The sequence below is a fragment of the Saccostrea cucullata genome, unplaced genomic scaffold, assembly GCF_032062105.1.
Source record: "Saccostrea cucullata isolate Sc308-1 unplaced genomic scaffold, CSIRO_AGI_Scuc_v1 ctg3463, whole genome shotgun sequence".
In the NCBI taxonomy this organism is placed as follows: Eukaryota; Metazoa; Mollusca; class Bivalvia; order Ostreida; family Ostreidae; genus Saccostrea; species Saccostrea cuccullata.
The window spans coordinates 2,410-21,023 of NW_026932944.1; the positions used below are offsets into that span (position 1 = coordinate 2,410).

The following is an 18,614-nucleotide window of genomic DNA, read 5'->3' on the forward strand; positions in this document are numbered from 1 at the left end:
TTAAGTGTCTCAAGCCCTTTTATTATTTTGTAAATGTACATAAAAGTAGCTATTTTTAAAAACAGCTAATATCGACAAAACGCGATCAATGCGCATGGCTAATGTCACGTCTAATTCTCTTTATCTGTGCACAGTAAACGGTGAATCGATTGAAGGACGTATGTATGGCACGCCAAATTCACAAAAATGAGCTAAACTTAGTTTCACAATTGATAAACTAGGTTTATCGACTGTAAACTATAGTTTACAAAATCGTTAACTATAGTTAACGATTTGTTAAGTATAGTTTTAATCTGTAAATCTATATTTAACGGTTGTTAACTACAGTTTACGAATGCTGATCTAAGTTTATCTGTCTGTAATAAAACGTTAGCAATAGAATTTTTGTGAATTTGGCGTGCCATACACGTGTGCACTTTAGAATATGCTGGTGAATCCGCCATATTAGATTTAATGTGTAAAGGTCCGATTATTTTTAAAGATAGCTTTTTAAAGTCTTCTAGTGGCAAAGAAATGTGTTCAGGAACAGTAGACTTGACAACTTCCAACCATGTCAATGGAAAGTAGCAGAAGAAATGTTTATTTCTGGATTTTGATGACAACACTGGCACACTGGGTGGTGGAATGTGTAAGTTTCTATCATGATTACTTAAATTTTTTTGCAATGTTATTACTTTAACAAAATTATCTATAAGTATAATGTGTTAAGTTGAAACTTTACGGCAAAATTTCGGCTTAGCTGATAAATTGGTACAGTTAAACTGTAGACGTCACATGAAAACGACAAGCTATATTAAACCACTGTAAACCATTTCACAGTAATTGCGATACTGCTCTTTTTGCAGGATAAAATGATATACAGTAGTTTGGTGAAATAGGACGTAAAAAGTAATTGTTAAAGATAAGCGTCATTTCATCATTTAGCGTATTCACTATGAGCGTGTTAATTAATATCTGTACTTCATTGGTAATGTAGACTTATGTTAGGTTTGTTTAAACTCATTTATTTTGAATTGTTATTCCAGCCATCCTTATGGGCATTCTCTATTCTCGGCATTGTCAGAAACCTACAGCTAATCTCACATACGCTTATCAAAAAGCATATGCAAGGTTGGTAGTGGGAATCCGACGTGTTCTTATTATAATATGAACAATTAAAACAAAAGAAACTTACGTAGATCGTATATGTGAAGAACTTGCACATTCCATCCCCAAATCCCCAGGTAGGCATCACAAAGCTGACAGCAGTTATAGGCACGACGATCAGAAGAAATGCTAGATCCGCCAACGCTAGATTAATAATGTAAATATTTGTCACGGATCGTTCACCATATCTAAACACAATATAGAGAACCAAACCGTTTCCCACTGCCCCAACTATGATCAGAATCGTCCAAATGACCGGCACAATGTGAATAGAATCAGAGGGTGGGATGTCCAATGGTGAGCTGCCGTTACCAGACATATTGGAGATGAGGTCCATGACTGATGTTGCTGTGGACATCTCTGGCTGTCGTGTAGACTAGAGTAAAGAACTAGTAAACGTCTAGAAAAATTTATCTAATTTCTTGGCGTTTCACTGAACATTATCGTCTCAAGCCACGGTTCGGACTCACTCTCTCTCTCTCTCTCTCTTTGTTTATTTTACTAATTCTACAGATTTACATTCATATTATGATTAAGTGTCTCAAGCCCTTTTATTATTTTGTAAATGTACATAAATGTAGCTATTTTTAAAAACAGCTAATATCGACAAGACGCGATCAATGGCTAATGTCACGTCTAATTCTCTTTATCTGCCCTTACAGAAATTTCTGATAAGTGACTTATAAGTGCTTTATTCTTTTACTTATAAGTTGTTTATTCTGGACTTACACTTCACTGATACATTTAACTTATAAGTGACTAATAAGTTACTCATTAGGATTTTATATGCAAATGAGCTGCTTGACCTATAGGTGACTATAAGTGACTTATAAGCCTGTATTAGCCACTTATGCTTTATGCAAGTATAGTCACTTATAAGTGACTATAAGTGACTTATAAGTGACTATAAGTGACTTATAAGTCAAGCATTAACCCTTCATACTTTATCAAGTATTAGTCATCTATAAGTCATCTATAAGTCACTTATAAGTAAAGTACAACACTACCTATAAGATCTTAATTTAGAACAGAACTTCCAACCATGCAGGGGTTGCATGATATGTTCAAAGCTATCTTTTAGATATAAACATGAATCTGCACTTTAGATGAAATAATCAAGTAAAAATTGTATGAATAAAAAATCCCTTTTATATGACATTTCTTTGATGATGCAAACTTAACATATTAATTCAGTTTACAAACAAAAATGTTAAACAAAAAGGCAACAGATTAAATGACCTTGAGGCTTCTTCAAATTTATGAAATCTGAAAGCAACTGAGTCAATTGATTCAAAATTTCAGGCAAAGGAAGTTAAAATAGAGAGATGATGTAAATAGAACCTACTTGTTGTACCTGATGTGAAGGTATACTCAAAATAAATCTAAAATCTCCAACATCCTTTCACAGACACAAACTTGGTTTCAAATTCTTGTTGCTGATCTCTGGAGAGACAGACTTTCTGATTGGCTACCTTGAATACCCATAGTGCTCCTTGAGAGAAGTCTAGTATAGGGTAAAAATTCTAAGTCCACACTTATACTCACTCATACCATACTAATCTTCACTTATAAGTGAGGTATAAGTGAAATATTCATTGATATGTAGCCCATCTTTACTTATAAGTGAAGTATTAACAAAATCTGTTCCCCACTTATACTTACTTTGACTTATAGTACACTTATAAGTAAATTTCAAAATTTATAAGTGACTTATAAATTGCTTATAAGTGGATTATAAAACACTTATAAGTTTCTATTAGTTTTTTCTGTAAGGGTGTGCACAGTAAACGGTGAATCGATTGAAGGACGTATGTATGGCACGCCAAATTCACAAAAATGAGCTAAACTTAGTTTCACAATTGATAAACTAGGTTTATCGACTGTAAACTATAGTTTACAAAATCGTTAACTATAGTTAACGATTTGTTAAGTATAGTTTTAATCTGTAAATCTATATTTAACGGTTGTTAACTACAGTTTACGAATGCTGATCTAAGTTTATCTGTCTGTAATAAAACGTTAGCAATAGAATTTGTTGATAAACATAGATTCAGGTCTGTAAACTATATATAGTTTACGATCGTTAACTATATAGTTAAGAGTTATAAACCATAGTTTACAAATCGTGAAACTGTATTATCAGATAATCTATGTTTTGCAATCGCAAATGATTGTTTTTAGTGTTAAGTATAGTTTACGGTTGTGAAACATAGATTATCGCGTTAACTATGGTTTACAGATGTAAAATATAGATTAACGTTGTTAACTATAGTTTACAGTCCTTAAACTATAGTTTACAAGCGATAAACCTAGTTTATCGATTGTGAAACGCTATGTACAAGGGTTATTCATAAAGTTCGTGGACAAGCTAAAATTTGAATAAAAGTTGTGTCATTGAACTGTATTATCACGTCGTTATAACCCTTTAAGAAATATGAATGACAAAATGTAAAATGATGTTCAATTTTAGATGTGTAATTACAATTATGGCTTGATTGATAGACTTGGGATGGTGATCCGGAGCACAGCAAAATTTTAATGAAAAGGTTATATATATCGCTGTATTTGTATTTTTTTTAAATTCAACAGAATTTTTTTATGGCTTTTAAATATTAAGTTTTACAAAAGTTATATTACTTTAAATCTGCGAAAAGTGAACATTTAGTGTTTCGAAATGGCTGAGAAATCGAGGTTAGAATCTTTAAAGACATTATAGAAATTGTTCGAAAAAGAGACGTTTTCAGAAAAGGTGGAGCAGAGAGCAGTGATACAATTTTGCGTAGACATCGAAAAAATACAGAGATCTATAAATGCTGTAAAAATATTGTAAATGAAGCCGTTCCTTAATAAAGTTGAATATGAAAATTTCGGATGGTAGGAACATTTTAAAGGGTTGCATGCATTAATGAAGACCACCATTCCGAGATTGCTGTGCTGTAAAAATGAATTTTGTAATGTGAATATAAGGTATTTAAGTAAATAAAGTCATTTTTACCCGGACAAAGATTTGATGATTTGTGAGATCAGTGTCAGGAAGTTTTAATATTATTTTTTCGTTTGAAACCTGAACAGTTTGTGAACATAGCTTTTTCATGACAGTTTAATGCGACATATAAAAAATGTATAGACTTGCACGGTGACTATGTTGAGAAAAGTAACATGTATTAGGCTTTGACGTCGGATGACGTCAAGGACTTACGTTGAAGTGCTCCGGGTATGAGTATGTGTCTTTTTTGAATCTGATAAAAGTATATTAATTTGTACTTTACTTATTAATAAAATGAAACATGAATTAATTAATTGATTGTATACTGTTTAACGTCCCTCTCCAGAATATTTCACTGATATGGAGACGTCACCATTGCCGGTGAAGGGCTGCAAATTTAGGCCTATGCTCGGCACTTAGGGCCTTTGAGTAGGGAGGGATCTTTATTATATACCTTATGTGTATCACTCAATTTTACTGTAGATTTAACGCAATCACGTGACGTCGTGATCCGACTTTCCAGATCACCAACATGTTGTTTTCTGAATCCATATCACCACTCTCTGAAACTGATGACGTAGTACACAGAAATTTGACGTTATTTTTCTTGCGCGTTACAAAGTCCCTTGTAATTATGCTTTGTTTAATGGATTAAAATTATACAATTGATCTCTAAAGGTTTATTTTAATATATTTAGCCAGTTATAAGGGGGGTATATAATAAATTTATCATTATAACAGTAACTTGATCCGAAGAGCCGTATCACGTCTCGTTGACAGGCGCGGATCATCAGATCAAACTCGACGCTTCGCGTCTCGTTAGATCTGATGATCCGCGCCTGTCAACGAGACGTGATACGACCCTTCGGATCAAGTTACTGTTATAATAATATATATTTATCGTGCCACACCAGCTGTGACATGGGGCCTCGATTTATACGGTCTCATCCGAAGGGCCGCCCCATTTAGTCGCCCTTTACGACAAGCAAGGGGGTACTGAGGACCTATTCTAACCCGGATCCCACCGGGCTGAATTAAATGAAAAAAAAAAAATAGTTTCATATAATTTATCAATTTTTGACAGTGATTATCAATATTATTTTCTATCTAGCTTGTAACAGGAGCTTTGATTGGTTACAAAGTCGGGTGTAAATATCCGTGCACCCGACTTGAGCCGCGCGGGTGTAAATAAAACGTGACGTCTCAATGCATACATTCTCTATGGTAAATCTTATTGATAGATTGAGATATACACTCTGTATGTTAACAAAGCATTTTCATGGATACAAAGTAAATAAATTCGTTATCCAGGTTCAATCAATGGTGTACGGGGATTTACCCCGGGTTGTATTCCATACACCCTGAGGCCGCACAATCAAGGATATACGAGGATTTACCCCGGGTTGTATTCCATACACCGTTCAGCCTCAGGGTGTATGGAATACAACCCGGGGTAAATCCCCGTACACCCTTGATTGAACCTGGATAACTAATATTGTCCACGAACTTTACGGACAACCCTTGTGTCTTTGTAAGGGTTTTTATGAAATTCTGGAATCCAATATACCGGGTAGTTCTAGTAATAGAAATTTTTGGTTGTTTTGAATATTAAAAATATTCAAAACTGACATATGATTTTGAAGAATTCCCCCTTAGAAAGTTTAATCTTGATCTTAAAAACAAAGAATTCTGAATGGATAATTAAAGAAAAGTGAAGTATAATATGTGTTAGTGAGTTTAAAGTCATGGAAAAATGGCCGAGTTTGACAACTACGAACATGTGATATTTGCTCTAAAAATTGATGATGTAATAAACTAATAGATTGGAAAAATGTGTATAAATATACAAATTTCATATCTTCTTCAAAGGATAAGCTGGAAGGCTATTCATTCCCCGTGTACAACACAACGTCATGTCCCAGGGACCAATCAGAATGGAGAAGTAGGTCACCTGACCTAAACTGTACAGAGAATAATGGATACATGTGTATACCCAACGAAAACATTACAGAGCTGTTGGAGTTTTGCTACAGATATCCAAGGATACCAATTGAAAAGGGTAAAAAATCATTATTGACAATTTAATCTTTTTTAACATTTAACATTTTTAACAGAATTTAACAAAAAACTTTGTAAGCATTAATATTAAATTATTGATTATTATGATTTATAGTTCAGTATACTAATTGAATCCTTGTAATTGGATGTGATGCTACAGTTGTATGTGAAAACATTTTTAGCTCTCTTGATCAGAGACCAGAAGAGCTTATGCGGTAGTAGTGTATCCGTCGTCCGTCTCCTTGTTTGTGTGTAAAAAATTTCTCGAAATGCTTCTCCCCTCGCAATTTTTGGTCTGATTAAAAAAAAATTCTTGGAAAACACGTATACTGCGATATGATTCATAATTATGTATTTCTGTTTTGATTTCGATGAAAAGTGTTGCCATGGTTACTTAAAATAGTAGTTTCTGTGAAATTCTTTCAAACTGCTACTGGAGAAACAGTTTTAGTCTAATTATATAATGTAATGCGGCATGTAGGTAGTCTACACTGTGCTGCATAATCGTCTTATTTTTTTTTATTTTGATGCACGATGTGCATTCTTTAAATTTTATTAAAAGCAATCCTACAGTTGCAGTCTTATTGCAATCTTGCCACAAAAAGAGACTTCATCAAGGATCATTATTCTGTTTATTGCTGTTATAAAGTGTCTAGTCCCAACTGCTACTTTTCTCTGTTGTTATAAATACAAACGGTTGTCTTAATTCTACCTATTCCCGCTTTTCAAAAATTTCAACTCCACCTATTCCCATTTGCAAATAACAATAGTTGTTTAGATAGTTAATTTGTTTAATAGTAATAAGACTTAATTTATCCCCTTTTACAGTTATCTGTATTTTGTAAATTTTAAGACAGAAAATGACGAATAAATCTATGAAAAAATATTAAATATTTCATTTATTAATAAATTTGTGGATTTGAGAAAATAACAACAAAAAAAAAGTCTTATAAGAATAATCACTTTCATATCTTGATCCTAGATATAACATAAAATAAATACATTAATAAGGGGAAAAGATTGAAATAGCTGAATTTTAAAATTAACAATGTGAAAAAAGATTTAATTCACCTATTTTTCTTTAAAATATTAGGAAAGAAGTCCTCTATTTCATGCAACGGGTATTCATTAATGATTGTTGATAATTATTTACATAGTATTTATGGGATTTAACCAGTTAAGGTTAAAGCCATTTATCAAAGGGAAATACATGCACTTTATTCTTTATTTTGATCGGGTTCGGCCGTCAGCATTTTTAGCCAACCCGTACGGTTTTTTTCCACTCTTTCCCGGGGTTATTAGTGTTACCTAAATAGAGCATTTGACGTCATAGCACATTGTGTCATCAGTCGACGCTGAAACTTTCAAAGCCAAGTCAACAGATAGACAGAATGCCGAAGCGCAAAGCAGATGGCAATAGTCAGCCCACACCAAGAAAAGGTCAAAGGAGAGGACGGGGCTCTCGATCGGCGAATGCTGCTGCAACGGCTGTCCCCTCATTGTTGTTGGATCCTCCAGCACATGACCATGCTCAACTACCGGTTAGCAGCCTGCAAGCATCTCCCCAACCAGCTGTGTTGACAACAGACTAGCTGAGACAGGTCACTGAAAGCGTAGCAGCTTTGATAAAGGAATCACAGAGGGATGCAGTAGAACCAGCATCCTCCCCAATTTTGGATGAAACATCAGAAGATACAATTATTTCTAGTGCATATAAGGCAGTTGTGCCCAGGTATGACAATGAGTTGGGACATAATGTACCAAACAATGTAAAAATTAAGATTGCTAATGGGGAGTACATTAATTTAGGTATTCTGCTTAATAATGCCCCAGAAACTGACCCGGATCATGACACCAAATATTTATCTCTAAAAGACGGGAAACTTGCAGTCACTACTACAGTACGGTCAACGCGGATTAGGCATTAAACCGCGCTCCCCCCGCGGTGTTTTGATCCTTTCCGCGATACACCCCCGCGGTTATTTCATCGCGGTCCTACCTGTAGCCAGGTATAGACCGCGGCGGTGTGTCTTACCGTTGACTGGCTTATCGGATTTATCTTACCTGTACGGCCGTATAATATCTATAACTACATATTGTTCGGTCTATAAAATTGCAGGTTTTGAGTAAAAAAATGGTGCTATTGAAAATATCATAAAGTGATACTGTACTACCCAAAGAATTAAAAAAAAAATAGCACATGATTGTTTTCCCAAGTTATTCTGATGTTTGATAATTGTAAGTTTTTAAAACATGTTTAAAAAAAATCATATCCTCAGCATAAGCATTATAAACTTTATTTCTCTAAATCAATGACTATATACCGGGTATCACCTTTACAATGAAACGCATACATGTTTCGATAAATATTCGATGAATGGAAGATCTAGATATTCTGAAACATGTTTATAGGCAATGTGCAGTAAATCTCTCTCTCTCTCGTATTATTATTTGTGTTTTTTTTTTTTTTAAATCGGCAAAATTCACTTTAAACTGCAGCGCATTTCCGCTTGAAAGCATACTTGTAAGTACGAACAATGTTCATGAGAAAAGCGTGTTAACTGAAAACACTGAGTAGTAGAAATATTTGTATGCAGTTTAAAGTGTTACTTAATGAACTCTTAATGTGCAAATGAAATAAGAGAAAACTTTAAAAAAAAATTCCGCATAATAATAGTATACAGATGAAACGGGGTGCTTTGTTGTGCATACCGTTGTGCATAATGAATTGATATATCGTCCTTTTGTTATACATGCATACATATGTAAAAGAATTAATATTATTTCTACTATTTACATGTATACCTCTATAGCCACCCCAGTCAACGTATGGGATTAACTAGACGCAATGAAATAGATGTACATGTAGCTTCTCGTAATTTTTGAGGGACATATACACAGTGCATATAGGACAGCGTTAATATTCCTATTTTTGGTATTTTTAGAAGACCAAGCATATACAGGGAAAGTCATTAAGATCAGTCTTTTTTTTGTGAATCCAAATGTAATTGTTATTGAAACATATAACCTTATGTTTAAAAAAAAATATGAAGTTCATGCAGACGGCAGTAGGGGAATCCGGGGGGGGGGGGGGGGATTATAATCATGATAATCCACCCGGTTTATGAGTTTATATTTTAAAACTGTCAAAATGTTGCGAAAAACCAAATCCTTTGTCTTTCACAAAGGTGTGAAATTATACCCAGTACAGTATCACTGTGAGACAGGAAATCACTCTCCGCTTGAATGCGCACAATACACAGGAATCCACCAGTTACTAAGGAGACCACGATTAGTCCGTGCAGCTACTTGTACACTTTGTATACATGTACTAGATTGATCGAGGACAAAAAATTATTAACCAATGCAAAATGCACATAGAATGATGTTCCGATATTGTTTGTGATGTTAATGAATTTCTTTTTCAGTAATTTTTTGTTTACGCGACGTAAATAGTCCTTAATAGAATTTTGCAGGAAAAAGCTTGGTAGTTTTTTTTTTTTTTGCACTGTTTCAGTTGAATTTTCATACATGAATACATTATTTTCTAAATCAACTTAGCTATTTTCTAAATCAATTCATCTACTGATATTGGGGAAATAACCCTCCATCCAAAGTTGTGATTGTGCTGAGTTTTGTGTAAGACACATTAAGTGTCCCAGTAAATAAAGGGAGAAGGGAGGCGATTGTTACATCAAAACTTTTTACACGAAAGAAATCATGGTAATCTGCATATCTTAAATTTAAATAATTAATTCAAATATGTTTTAAATTATATGATCAATGTAAATGTCATTGTGAAGTATGTTAAACAGGTATGACAGATGAAATTTACTGACACGTTTTCGGGCACGCACGTGTACACCAGGGGTAGGGCTGGTGCAGGGGATCGCACCTTGTCCAGTGTACAGCTGTGAGGACCAAGTATGCGTACCAGGTCTAGCTCTAGACATTATGTAATTTTATTTTATCTTCGACGGATTGGTAGGTCATCAAATTACACAGGCATACACACGCTACTGATTTCAAGAACATTGCCCCAGAATAAAGGAATGACACTAGTCTTTACAGACGACTCGGAGAAAGCTGATTACATAAAAATCTTCTGCGTATTATACTCTTATATTTGAAGATTAATAATTTTAAAACACTTTAATCATTTATAGCCCCAATGAACGTGACACTGCGATGAATCGCGCGCGTTTCTTTAATCAACCCACTATTAAAATAAAAAAAAAAACGCTACGAAAAATAAAAATTAATATTGAATATCATGAATAACACTCGGGGTGTTTTATCTTGCATTGTCGTATAAATATATCACAAACAGTAATTTATATCGAAAGTTGTGGATCTAAATAGAATGAACACATTTTAAAAAAGTAATTCAAGAATTAGTAATCCCTGTTTGAAAATTGCTTTGATGATTTTTATAATTTATTTAGATAAATGAGGGTGTATTTTTTTGAAAAATTAATTTTTATTTTGTACTTCAAATATTTCAGCTTCTATAAATTTTAAAATGTCATTAATTTCGTTTTATTTTGTTTTGGTTGATATTTTCAAAGGGAGGTAACTCGCGTTTTAGACCAAGACTGTTTTTTCACCTGTAATCGCTAAGATGCACCGCGACGGTGTGATTTACCTGGATTTCTGAACCGCGGGGGCACGCGGTTTTTACCTGAGACACCTGTACTAACCGCGATGAGATTCACACCGCGGGGGTGCGCGGTAAATGCCTAAACCGCGTTGACTGTACTGTAAGCCTAAAGCAAAACCCATTACTGACATACAAGTATGGACTGACGCTTTCCTTATCTTTTCTACAATTTATGCATCCGCTCATCCCCATGCAGCGATATCTTTGCTCAAGTACATGCACACAATACGGTTAGGTGCCAGTCGTATTATGGGTTTAGGCTGGCGGGACTATGACATGCAGTTCCGACTTAAAAAAGAGCGTAACCCTGAATTATCATTTGCAGTGGTTGACCAAGAGTTGTGGTTGCTCTATATGTACAACAAACCTACGACGGTGCAGGGACCAGTACAGGGACCCATTGCCCCAACCCTCAAGTGTTATGATTTTAATTTTAAAGGTGCATGTCCAAGACAACAATGTAGATACAGTCACTCATGTATCCTTTGCTCACAGCCACACCCACACACTAAGCACAAGAATTTAACTCGCCCTCAATCAAATTTCAGGTCACCAAACACCCAGTCAGCATGGCGTTCCTTGCCCTCAGGAACTCAAGCAGCCCCAAGTACCTATAACAGACCCTCATCAACCCAGTCTTTTAGACGTCAGTAGTATAGCACACACCCCAATAAAATTGCCAGCATTGCAAAAATACTTAACAAATTATCCTCTTGACACAGTTGCATCTGAATTACTTGAAGGTTTTCATTTTGGTTTTAAGCTCTGCTACAAAGGCCCTAGACAAGCATATGATTGCGAGAATCTTAAATCTCTTAGGTCTCTTACTTATGAGGCCATTCAGCTAGTTAATAAAGAAATAACCCTGGGAAGAGTGGCTAGTCCTTTTGACAAACCCCCCTTGCCTAACCTAAGATTATCCCCAGTTGGCATGGTGCCTAAAAAGATGGCACATTTAGGCTTATTCACCATTTGTCATACCCTTCTGGTGAAAGCGTAAATGATGTTATAGATCATGAGTACTGTTCAGTCAAGTATACTTCCTTTGATCAAGCCTTAGAAATGTTGGCTCCTCTTGGGCGGGGGGGGGGGGCTCTCATATCACGCTTTGACATTAAGAATGCTTTTCGTTTATTACCAGTCCACCCATCTGACTTTGAGTTACTAGGCTACAAAATTAGAGACAATATTTTTATTGACAAGTGTCTCCCTTTTGGATGTTCGATAAGCTGTGCCACATTCGAGAAATTTTCAACTTTCCTTGAATGGGTGATAAGAAGTCATAGTCATTGCAGCAATGTGGTGCATTTTCTAGATGATTTTCTTCTAGCGGGCAGGGCTGGTACCCAGGAATGTAGGGAGTTAATTTTGCTCTTTAGTCATGTTTGTGCAGAATTAGGCGTGCCACTGGCACATTACAAAACCTTAGGCCCCACCACTAAGTTAGTATATCTTGGTTTGGAAATTGACACTGTTGGCATGTCGATCAGGATACCTTCTGACAAATTAGAACAGCTCCGACTCCAATTATTATATTTTTTTTTTCTCGTAAGAAGGTAACCCTTAGGGAAATTCAGTCACTAACAGGTTTGTTAAATTTTTGCATACGTGCTATCCCGGCTGGAAGAGCGTTCGTAAGACGACTTTATGACGCCTCATGTGGTCTCAGCAAGCCATTTCACAAGCGTAGGGTTAGTGCCCAGATGAAGCAAGATATCAAAGTTTGGCTCATGTTTTTACAGTCATTTAATGGGGTTACATCATACCTTCAGGTAGATTGGGCCAGCGATTATGATCCAGAATTATTCACTGACAGTGCTGGCTCTGATATTTTGGGTTGTGGGGCAGTTTTCAAAACTCATTGGTCATTCCTAAAATGGCCAAGCGAGTGGAAAGGGTCCAACATATTTAAGGACATTATATCTTGGAACTTGTTCCTATTGTCATGGCATTCACTGTTTGGGGTAATGATTTAGCAGGCAAACGGGTTATACTTCACACTGATAACAAAGCCCTGGTCACCATTCTGAATTCAAAGACATCCAAATCAAGCAGGGTCATGCATTTATTAAGGTTATTAGTACTTCATGCACTTTTACATAATATACAGTTTAAGGGTCAACATATTGAAGGCAAAAGAAATATAAAAGCTGACTCTCTTTCTCGACAGCAATGGCACAGATTTCAATGCTCCTTCCCAGAGGCGGATCCACTACCAACAGAAATACCTGCCTCCTTTATCCATATAATCTACAGCAAAGAGTTGAACAATTGTTAGGTTGTTCATTGTCTGACAGCACAAAAAAATTGTACATAGCTGTAGTTAATCAATTTAATTCATTCCGTTGTGTGTACCAGCGTGGGGAGGTTTGGCCCCCAGTTCCTCAGGGCTTGATTGATTTTGTGGCCTTTCTTTCATACAAACATTTTGCCCCAAGCACTGTAAGATCCTACATAGCGGGAATATCATTTTGTTGTAAGATAAATGGTCTGCAGGACACAACCAAATCATTCCTTCTTAACAAGATGCTTGTGGGATGGTGTAAGGCTAATGCTAAGATAGATACTCGCAAACCCATCACTTTAGACATACTAGTTAAGATGATTGCTTTACTTCCAAAATTGTGCCGGTCAACATATGAATCCATGTTGTTTAGTGCTATTTTTTCAACAGCCTTTTTTGGCTACTTTAGAATGGGTGAGCTGGTTCAGAACTCTAGGGATATTCCTGGCCATGCTATTCAAATGGGTGACGTTCATGTAGTAAGCAATAAGTCAGTTGTCATACTATTGAGGCATTCAAAAACAGATCAGGAGGGTAAGGGTACAACAGTTCAATTGTCTCCTTCTCAGGGACCCTTCTGCCCAGTTCAAGTATTGCAAACATATATGCACGCTAGGCCAAATTCTCCAGGGGCTTTTTTCTGTCATATTTCAGGCTTACCAGCTACGCGTTACCAAGTTGAATCCATATTTATGAGAGTCATTCAGCAATTAGGCCTGGATAGGGAATTTTACAAAACTCACTCTTTCCGTATAGGGGCAGCCTCCAGTGCATGGGCTAATGGCACTAGTGCCCAAGACATCTCGCGCATGGGTAGATGGAATTCTCGTTGTATGTTCAGGTACATTAGAAAGTGAGCAAGTTGTTTGTAGAGAAATGGGTACATTCTTTAGGGTCACAATGTCTAGGGGGCATAATAAACTCTGATATATTTGTTTTCATTGCATGCTTTATAACATTTCGCATTTGTCTTTTTCTTTATTTCTTTATATAGAGCGTAGAATATGGGTGGTTGGCTCATCAATAATAAAAAAAGCTTTTTGCAAGAAATTCAAGTTTTGGTGCGAACTTAGAGTTAGGGAGGCAACACACATCCATCCTATGGCAGGGAAAGGGGGGATTGACATGGAGGGAAATTTGTCCAAAGATCGGGACTTTGCTCAAGATTGACGATCCTCCACACTTCTTAGTAATTCATTGTGGGGGTAACAACAGACCTGTTCCCGGAGGGGGTAAGTCGGAAGAGTTAAGGCATCAAATAATTAGGACCCTGCGGAAACTTGCACAGCAGTTGCCTGGAATAATTATAGTATGGTCTCAAATTTTACCTCGGCTACATTGGAGGGGGGGGCATTCACCAACAAGCTATGAAGAAGATAAGAAAACACCTCAATAGCAGTGTCGCAACATTCTTAATAAAGGCCGGGGGAGATACATTAGGTACCCCGAGATCCGCCCCAATTGTCCGGAGTTGTTTTTAGGTGACAAGGTACACCTCTCAGAATTGGGAAACAACTTATTTTTATATAGGTTACAGCAAGGGTTGCAGGCTTTTAATTCAAGTCCTGAATTAAAAGTTTCACCAACACAGGGAGAGTTTGGGCCATGGCTGCGCTATGACTAGTTATGGGGTCATAGTGCTAGTCATTTTACTTACATGTAATATGGCGCCATTTTTGTTAACTTGCATTTGCTTGTGACTAGTCCTTTAATTGCGATGTATTTTCGCTTATTTGGGCAGGATTTTGCCCCTTTGCATTTTTAGCTGCAATTTCACTTATTTGGGCAATGTTTTTGCCCCTATGATATTTGCATATTAATGGCAATTTAGGACTAATAATGATTTTATCTTAGACATATTGCAGTTAAAAGTAACTTTGTCGTGGGGGGGGGGATTGCCCTACTGGTGGCACAGACCATGTGTGACATGGTCTCGTAGAGGCTATTAGGTTCACCAGTAGGACTTCTGAACTTAATTGTCGTTTAACTGAATATTTTCAGTGCATTTTGGACTAGTCACGAAAGGTGAACATCTGTTCCCAGGGTTCCCTTTGCATTTTTAGGGATGCCATTACAAGGCAATGAATTGATGCCTCGGTTCCCTCATTTCAGCGGCCGTGGTCCATTCAGCCAAATAAAATAGTTTCTTTAATTTTCTTTGCTTGTTTGTCATTGAATGCAACAAGTCAATGAGTGCATTGGGCAATCCCTGTTATTTTCAAGTGTTTTTCATCTTTTGATAATGGGATTTAACCAGTTAAGGTTAAAGCCATTTAACAAAGGGAAATACATGCACTTTATTCTTTATTTTGATCGGGTTCGGCCGTCAGCATTTTTAGCCAACCCGTACGGTATTTTTCCACTCTTTCCCGGGGTTATTAGTGTTACCTAAATAGAACATTTGACGTCACAGCGCATTGTGTCATCAGTCGACGCTGAAAATTTCACCCTCCCTCCCTATCTCTGTCAAGCAATGGTTTAAAGATGTAAATAGTCAAAGTTCAGGGGTGTATCAAGATGTAAATAGTCAAAGTTCAAGGGTGTGCTCTTTTCCAACTACATGTATATGTAAATAATCCAGTGTTTTCTTTAAAAAAAAAGGAGGTATCTTTTTAATTCTTCAATTTGCATTGTTATTTTGATTTTTTTTCTGCTGTTTTTTGTATTGTATTTTTTCAGAGCGTTTGCGCAGCTGACTTCAATTTTACGGAAGAACACCTCGTCACGGTCGCCTCTTTTGTGTCAGCCTTTACAACCGTCAATGGACCTGCGGCTATTAGGCTCACCAGTAGGACTTCTGAACTTAATTGTCGTTTAACTGAATATTTTCAGTGCATTTTGGACTAGTCACGAAAGGTGAACATCTGTTCCCAGGGTTCCCTTTGCATTTTTAGGGATGCCATTACAAGACAATGAATTGATGCCTCGGCTCCCTCATTTCAGCGGCCGTGGTCCATTCAGCCAAATAAAATAGTTTCTTTAATTTTCTTTGCTTGTTTGTCATTGAATGCAATAAGGCAACAAGTGCATTGGGCAATCCCTGTTATTTTCAAGTGTTTTTCATCTTTTGATAATATGTTTTCATGGTTAATTATTTGTTTAGACAAACATTCCACCTATTCCCACATGAAGTCTTACCTCTTCCTACCTAATGTTCAATAGGTAGAATACAAACAAGAAGAGCTACAGTTTCGAAAGAGAATTCTGGTTTTATTTGAAAAAAATGTATCACGACATTTCTTCATTTATAATTAATAATACATCTAAAACATCATAGATTAAGACATTTTCTTTTAGGTATCTGTTTGATTCTCGTGAAATCGACGTCTCTTGTTGAAGCCTACAGCTGTAAACAATTTAGAAATGGGTGTCCAGATAAGCAGTACTGGAGTAATGAAATCTTTGAATGTACGTATTACACGTATAATAAAAAAAATGTTTTTGTTAAATTAAAGTATATATATCATAATGCTTTTTAAATTTAAAAAGGTTTAAGGTATTTCAGTAAATATTGACCTCTAATCTAACTTCCTTTTATCAATGATTTTCATGAAAAATAACCCTATGAAAAGTTATTTTAAAAACACTGTGATCGATTACAATAAAGGATTCACTTTGATATTAAATATAGTTTGAGTATTTAGATCTTTTAAATATATTTAAGAAACAAAATTGACTTATTTTTTTTAAATACGTATACTTATGTTTTAATGTTAATAATATGATTTATTCTGAATCTTATTCTAATTATATATTTATTATTATTAAATAATTCTATTTAAAGATCCAAGTTGCCTATCTATTGGACATAGATGTTTTCTTGCTGAGCCTCTCTGTAAAGATGAAGGGTATGTAATTAGTATTTTACCCTGGCAGGAGAAATAATATTAAAATAATAAAATCATTTTATAATTAATATTCATAGTTAAGTTCACTATACATGTACTTGATAAAACTTCAATTTATTTTACGTTGAAAAGTTTCAGTGGTAAAGAAAACCCACAATTTTTAACATTTACATGTAGAGCAATTTGTTTATAAGTAAATAAAAGACCCCTTACATACATTCTTTTATTCTCTCTCTGTCTATCCCTTCTGTATACCATGTGTGTGAGGGTGTGTATGTGTTTGAAATCAAATTCTGTTTAAGCCACAGTACTGATATGTCCAAAGAAAAAGTCATTTCTAATAAAACTCAAAGATCACCTATAATTTTCCTGTCTTGTGATGGTTCTTGCACAGTTACAAAATATGTAGGATAGTCTTATTTACAATTCATGCATATACAATTAGAATATTTCTTTTTGCTATCGAATAGAATTGCTACCATTGGACCTTCAGAAGTCACTCAAGGTACAACAAACGTCTACTTGGGATCGACCATCTTAAATACAAGTTTAGGAAATACCCCCAACCCAGACATCGATGGAAGTAATACATGGGTCTGGATCCTAGTTATAGGAGTATTTCTGATAACCGTATCCATACCTGTCTGCGCGCTTATATTCATCTTCAGAAGAGGAAATCAGAAGACTTTAGGCGGTATCTGATATCTTCTCTGATATTTTCTCTTATATAAAATTACATAAACTGGATTTTAAAGTTAAAAGAAGTTTTTAAATATTTTTCTACCTCAGATATTTATTTTGTTCAACACAAATAGTGAAATTTGAACAGCATTACCTGAAGTTGAATTAATTTCATATGCACATTGTTAGTGTGTTTCAACATTTTAGTTTATTAAATCAATAGAATTGCTAACTTTAAAACAAAGGTATGAGGACGTATTCGGTTGTTTTATTAACACACTTATCTAATTAAACTGATTATTATTTGATACGTCTAAAATTCAAACGTGTACTTTTATTGACAGCTAATCTGTCAATAACGGAAATAACAAAAGGAATATACATGTAGTTTAAATTGACACTAAAGAGATTCTGTATTTTGTTCGTTCATTCCATTTTTTCTTTTTAAATATAGAGGGGCACAAGGAAGAGGAGACAATTCCCCTTAAAATGGACAGCTCGGGAGAAAGAGAAAATTTTAACATGGGTAATTACTTTATAAAATTGTGAATGTAAACTACAATATTCACATTTGCTCTGTTTTTCTACAAAGCCGACTGTGAAATTGATTTGAATAGCATTTTTGTGTATACTTACATGTATGCGTAGAAATAAACAAGGAGAAACATGCGTTAACGTGAAGTCACAATGATGTTGCAGCGGCGTTAGTAAAAATGCAAGGATATATGGTAGCAAGGAATTCAAATATTGAGTAAATTTTAGATGATCCCAAACGTAAAATGTAAATATAGGGAATTTTTTAAAAATGTTTTGTGTGCATTGTTGGTGTAAGAATCACACAGGCTTACACGTAATCATATTTTTTAAAATAAATTTTTTATTTATATTTTATTTAAATATGCCTACTTGACAAGTCTGTGTGATGCACACAAAACGTAAAAACATTCCCTA

At 35.3% G+C, this 18,614-nt stretch overlaps 1 protein-coding gene across 1 annotated transcript in view; it reads left to right on the top strand.

The window, feature by feature from the left end:
* Positions 1-443: 443 nt before the first annotated feature.
* The window catches only part of LOC134236628 (uncharacterized), a 28,485-nt gene continuing 10,314 nt past the window's right edge, over positions 444-18,614 (top strand). The window contains exons 1-6 of the mRNA XM_062718803.1: positions 444-628; positions 6,002-6,191; positions 16,432-16,542; positions 16,919-16,982; positions 17,453-17,676; positions 18,118-18,189. Of these exons, the coding sequence (XP_062574787.1) occupies positions 551-628; positions 6,002-6,191; positions 16,432-16,542; positions 16,919-16,982; positions 17,453-17,676; positions 18,118-18,189 (739 nt within the window). The 5' untranslated portion in view covers positions 444-550. The remainder of the gene's footprint in view (positions 629-6,001; positions 6,192-16,431; positions 16,543-16,918; positions 16,983-17,452; positions 17,677-18,117; positions 18,190-18,614) is intronic.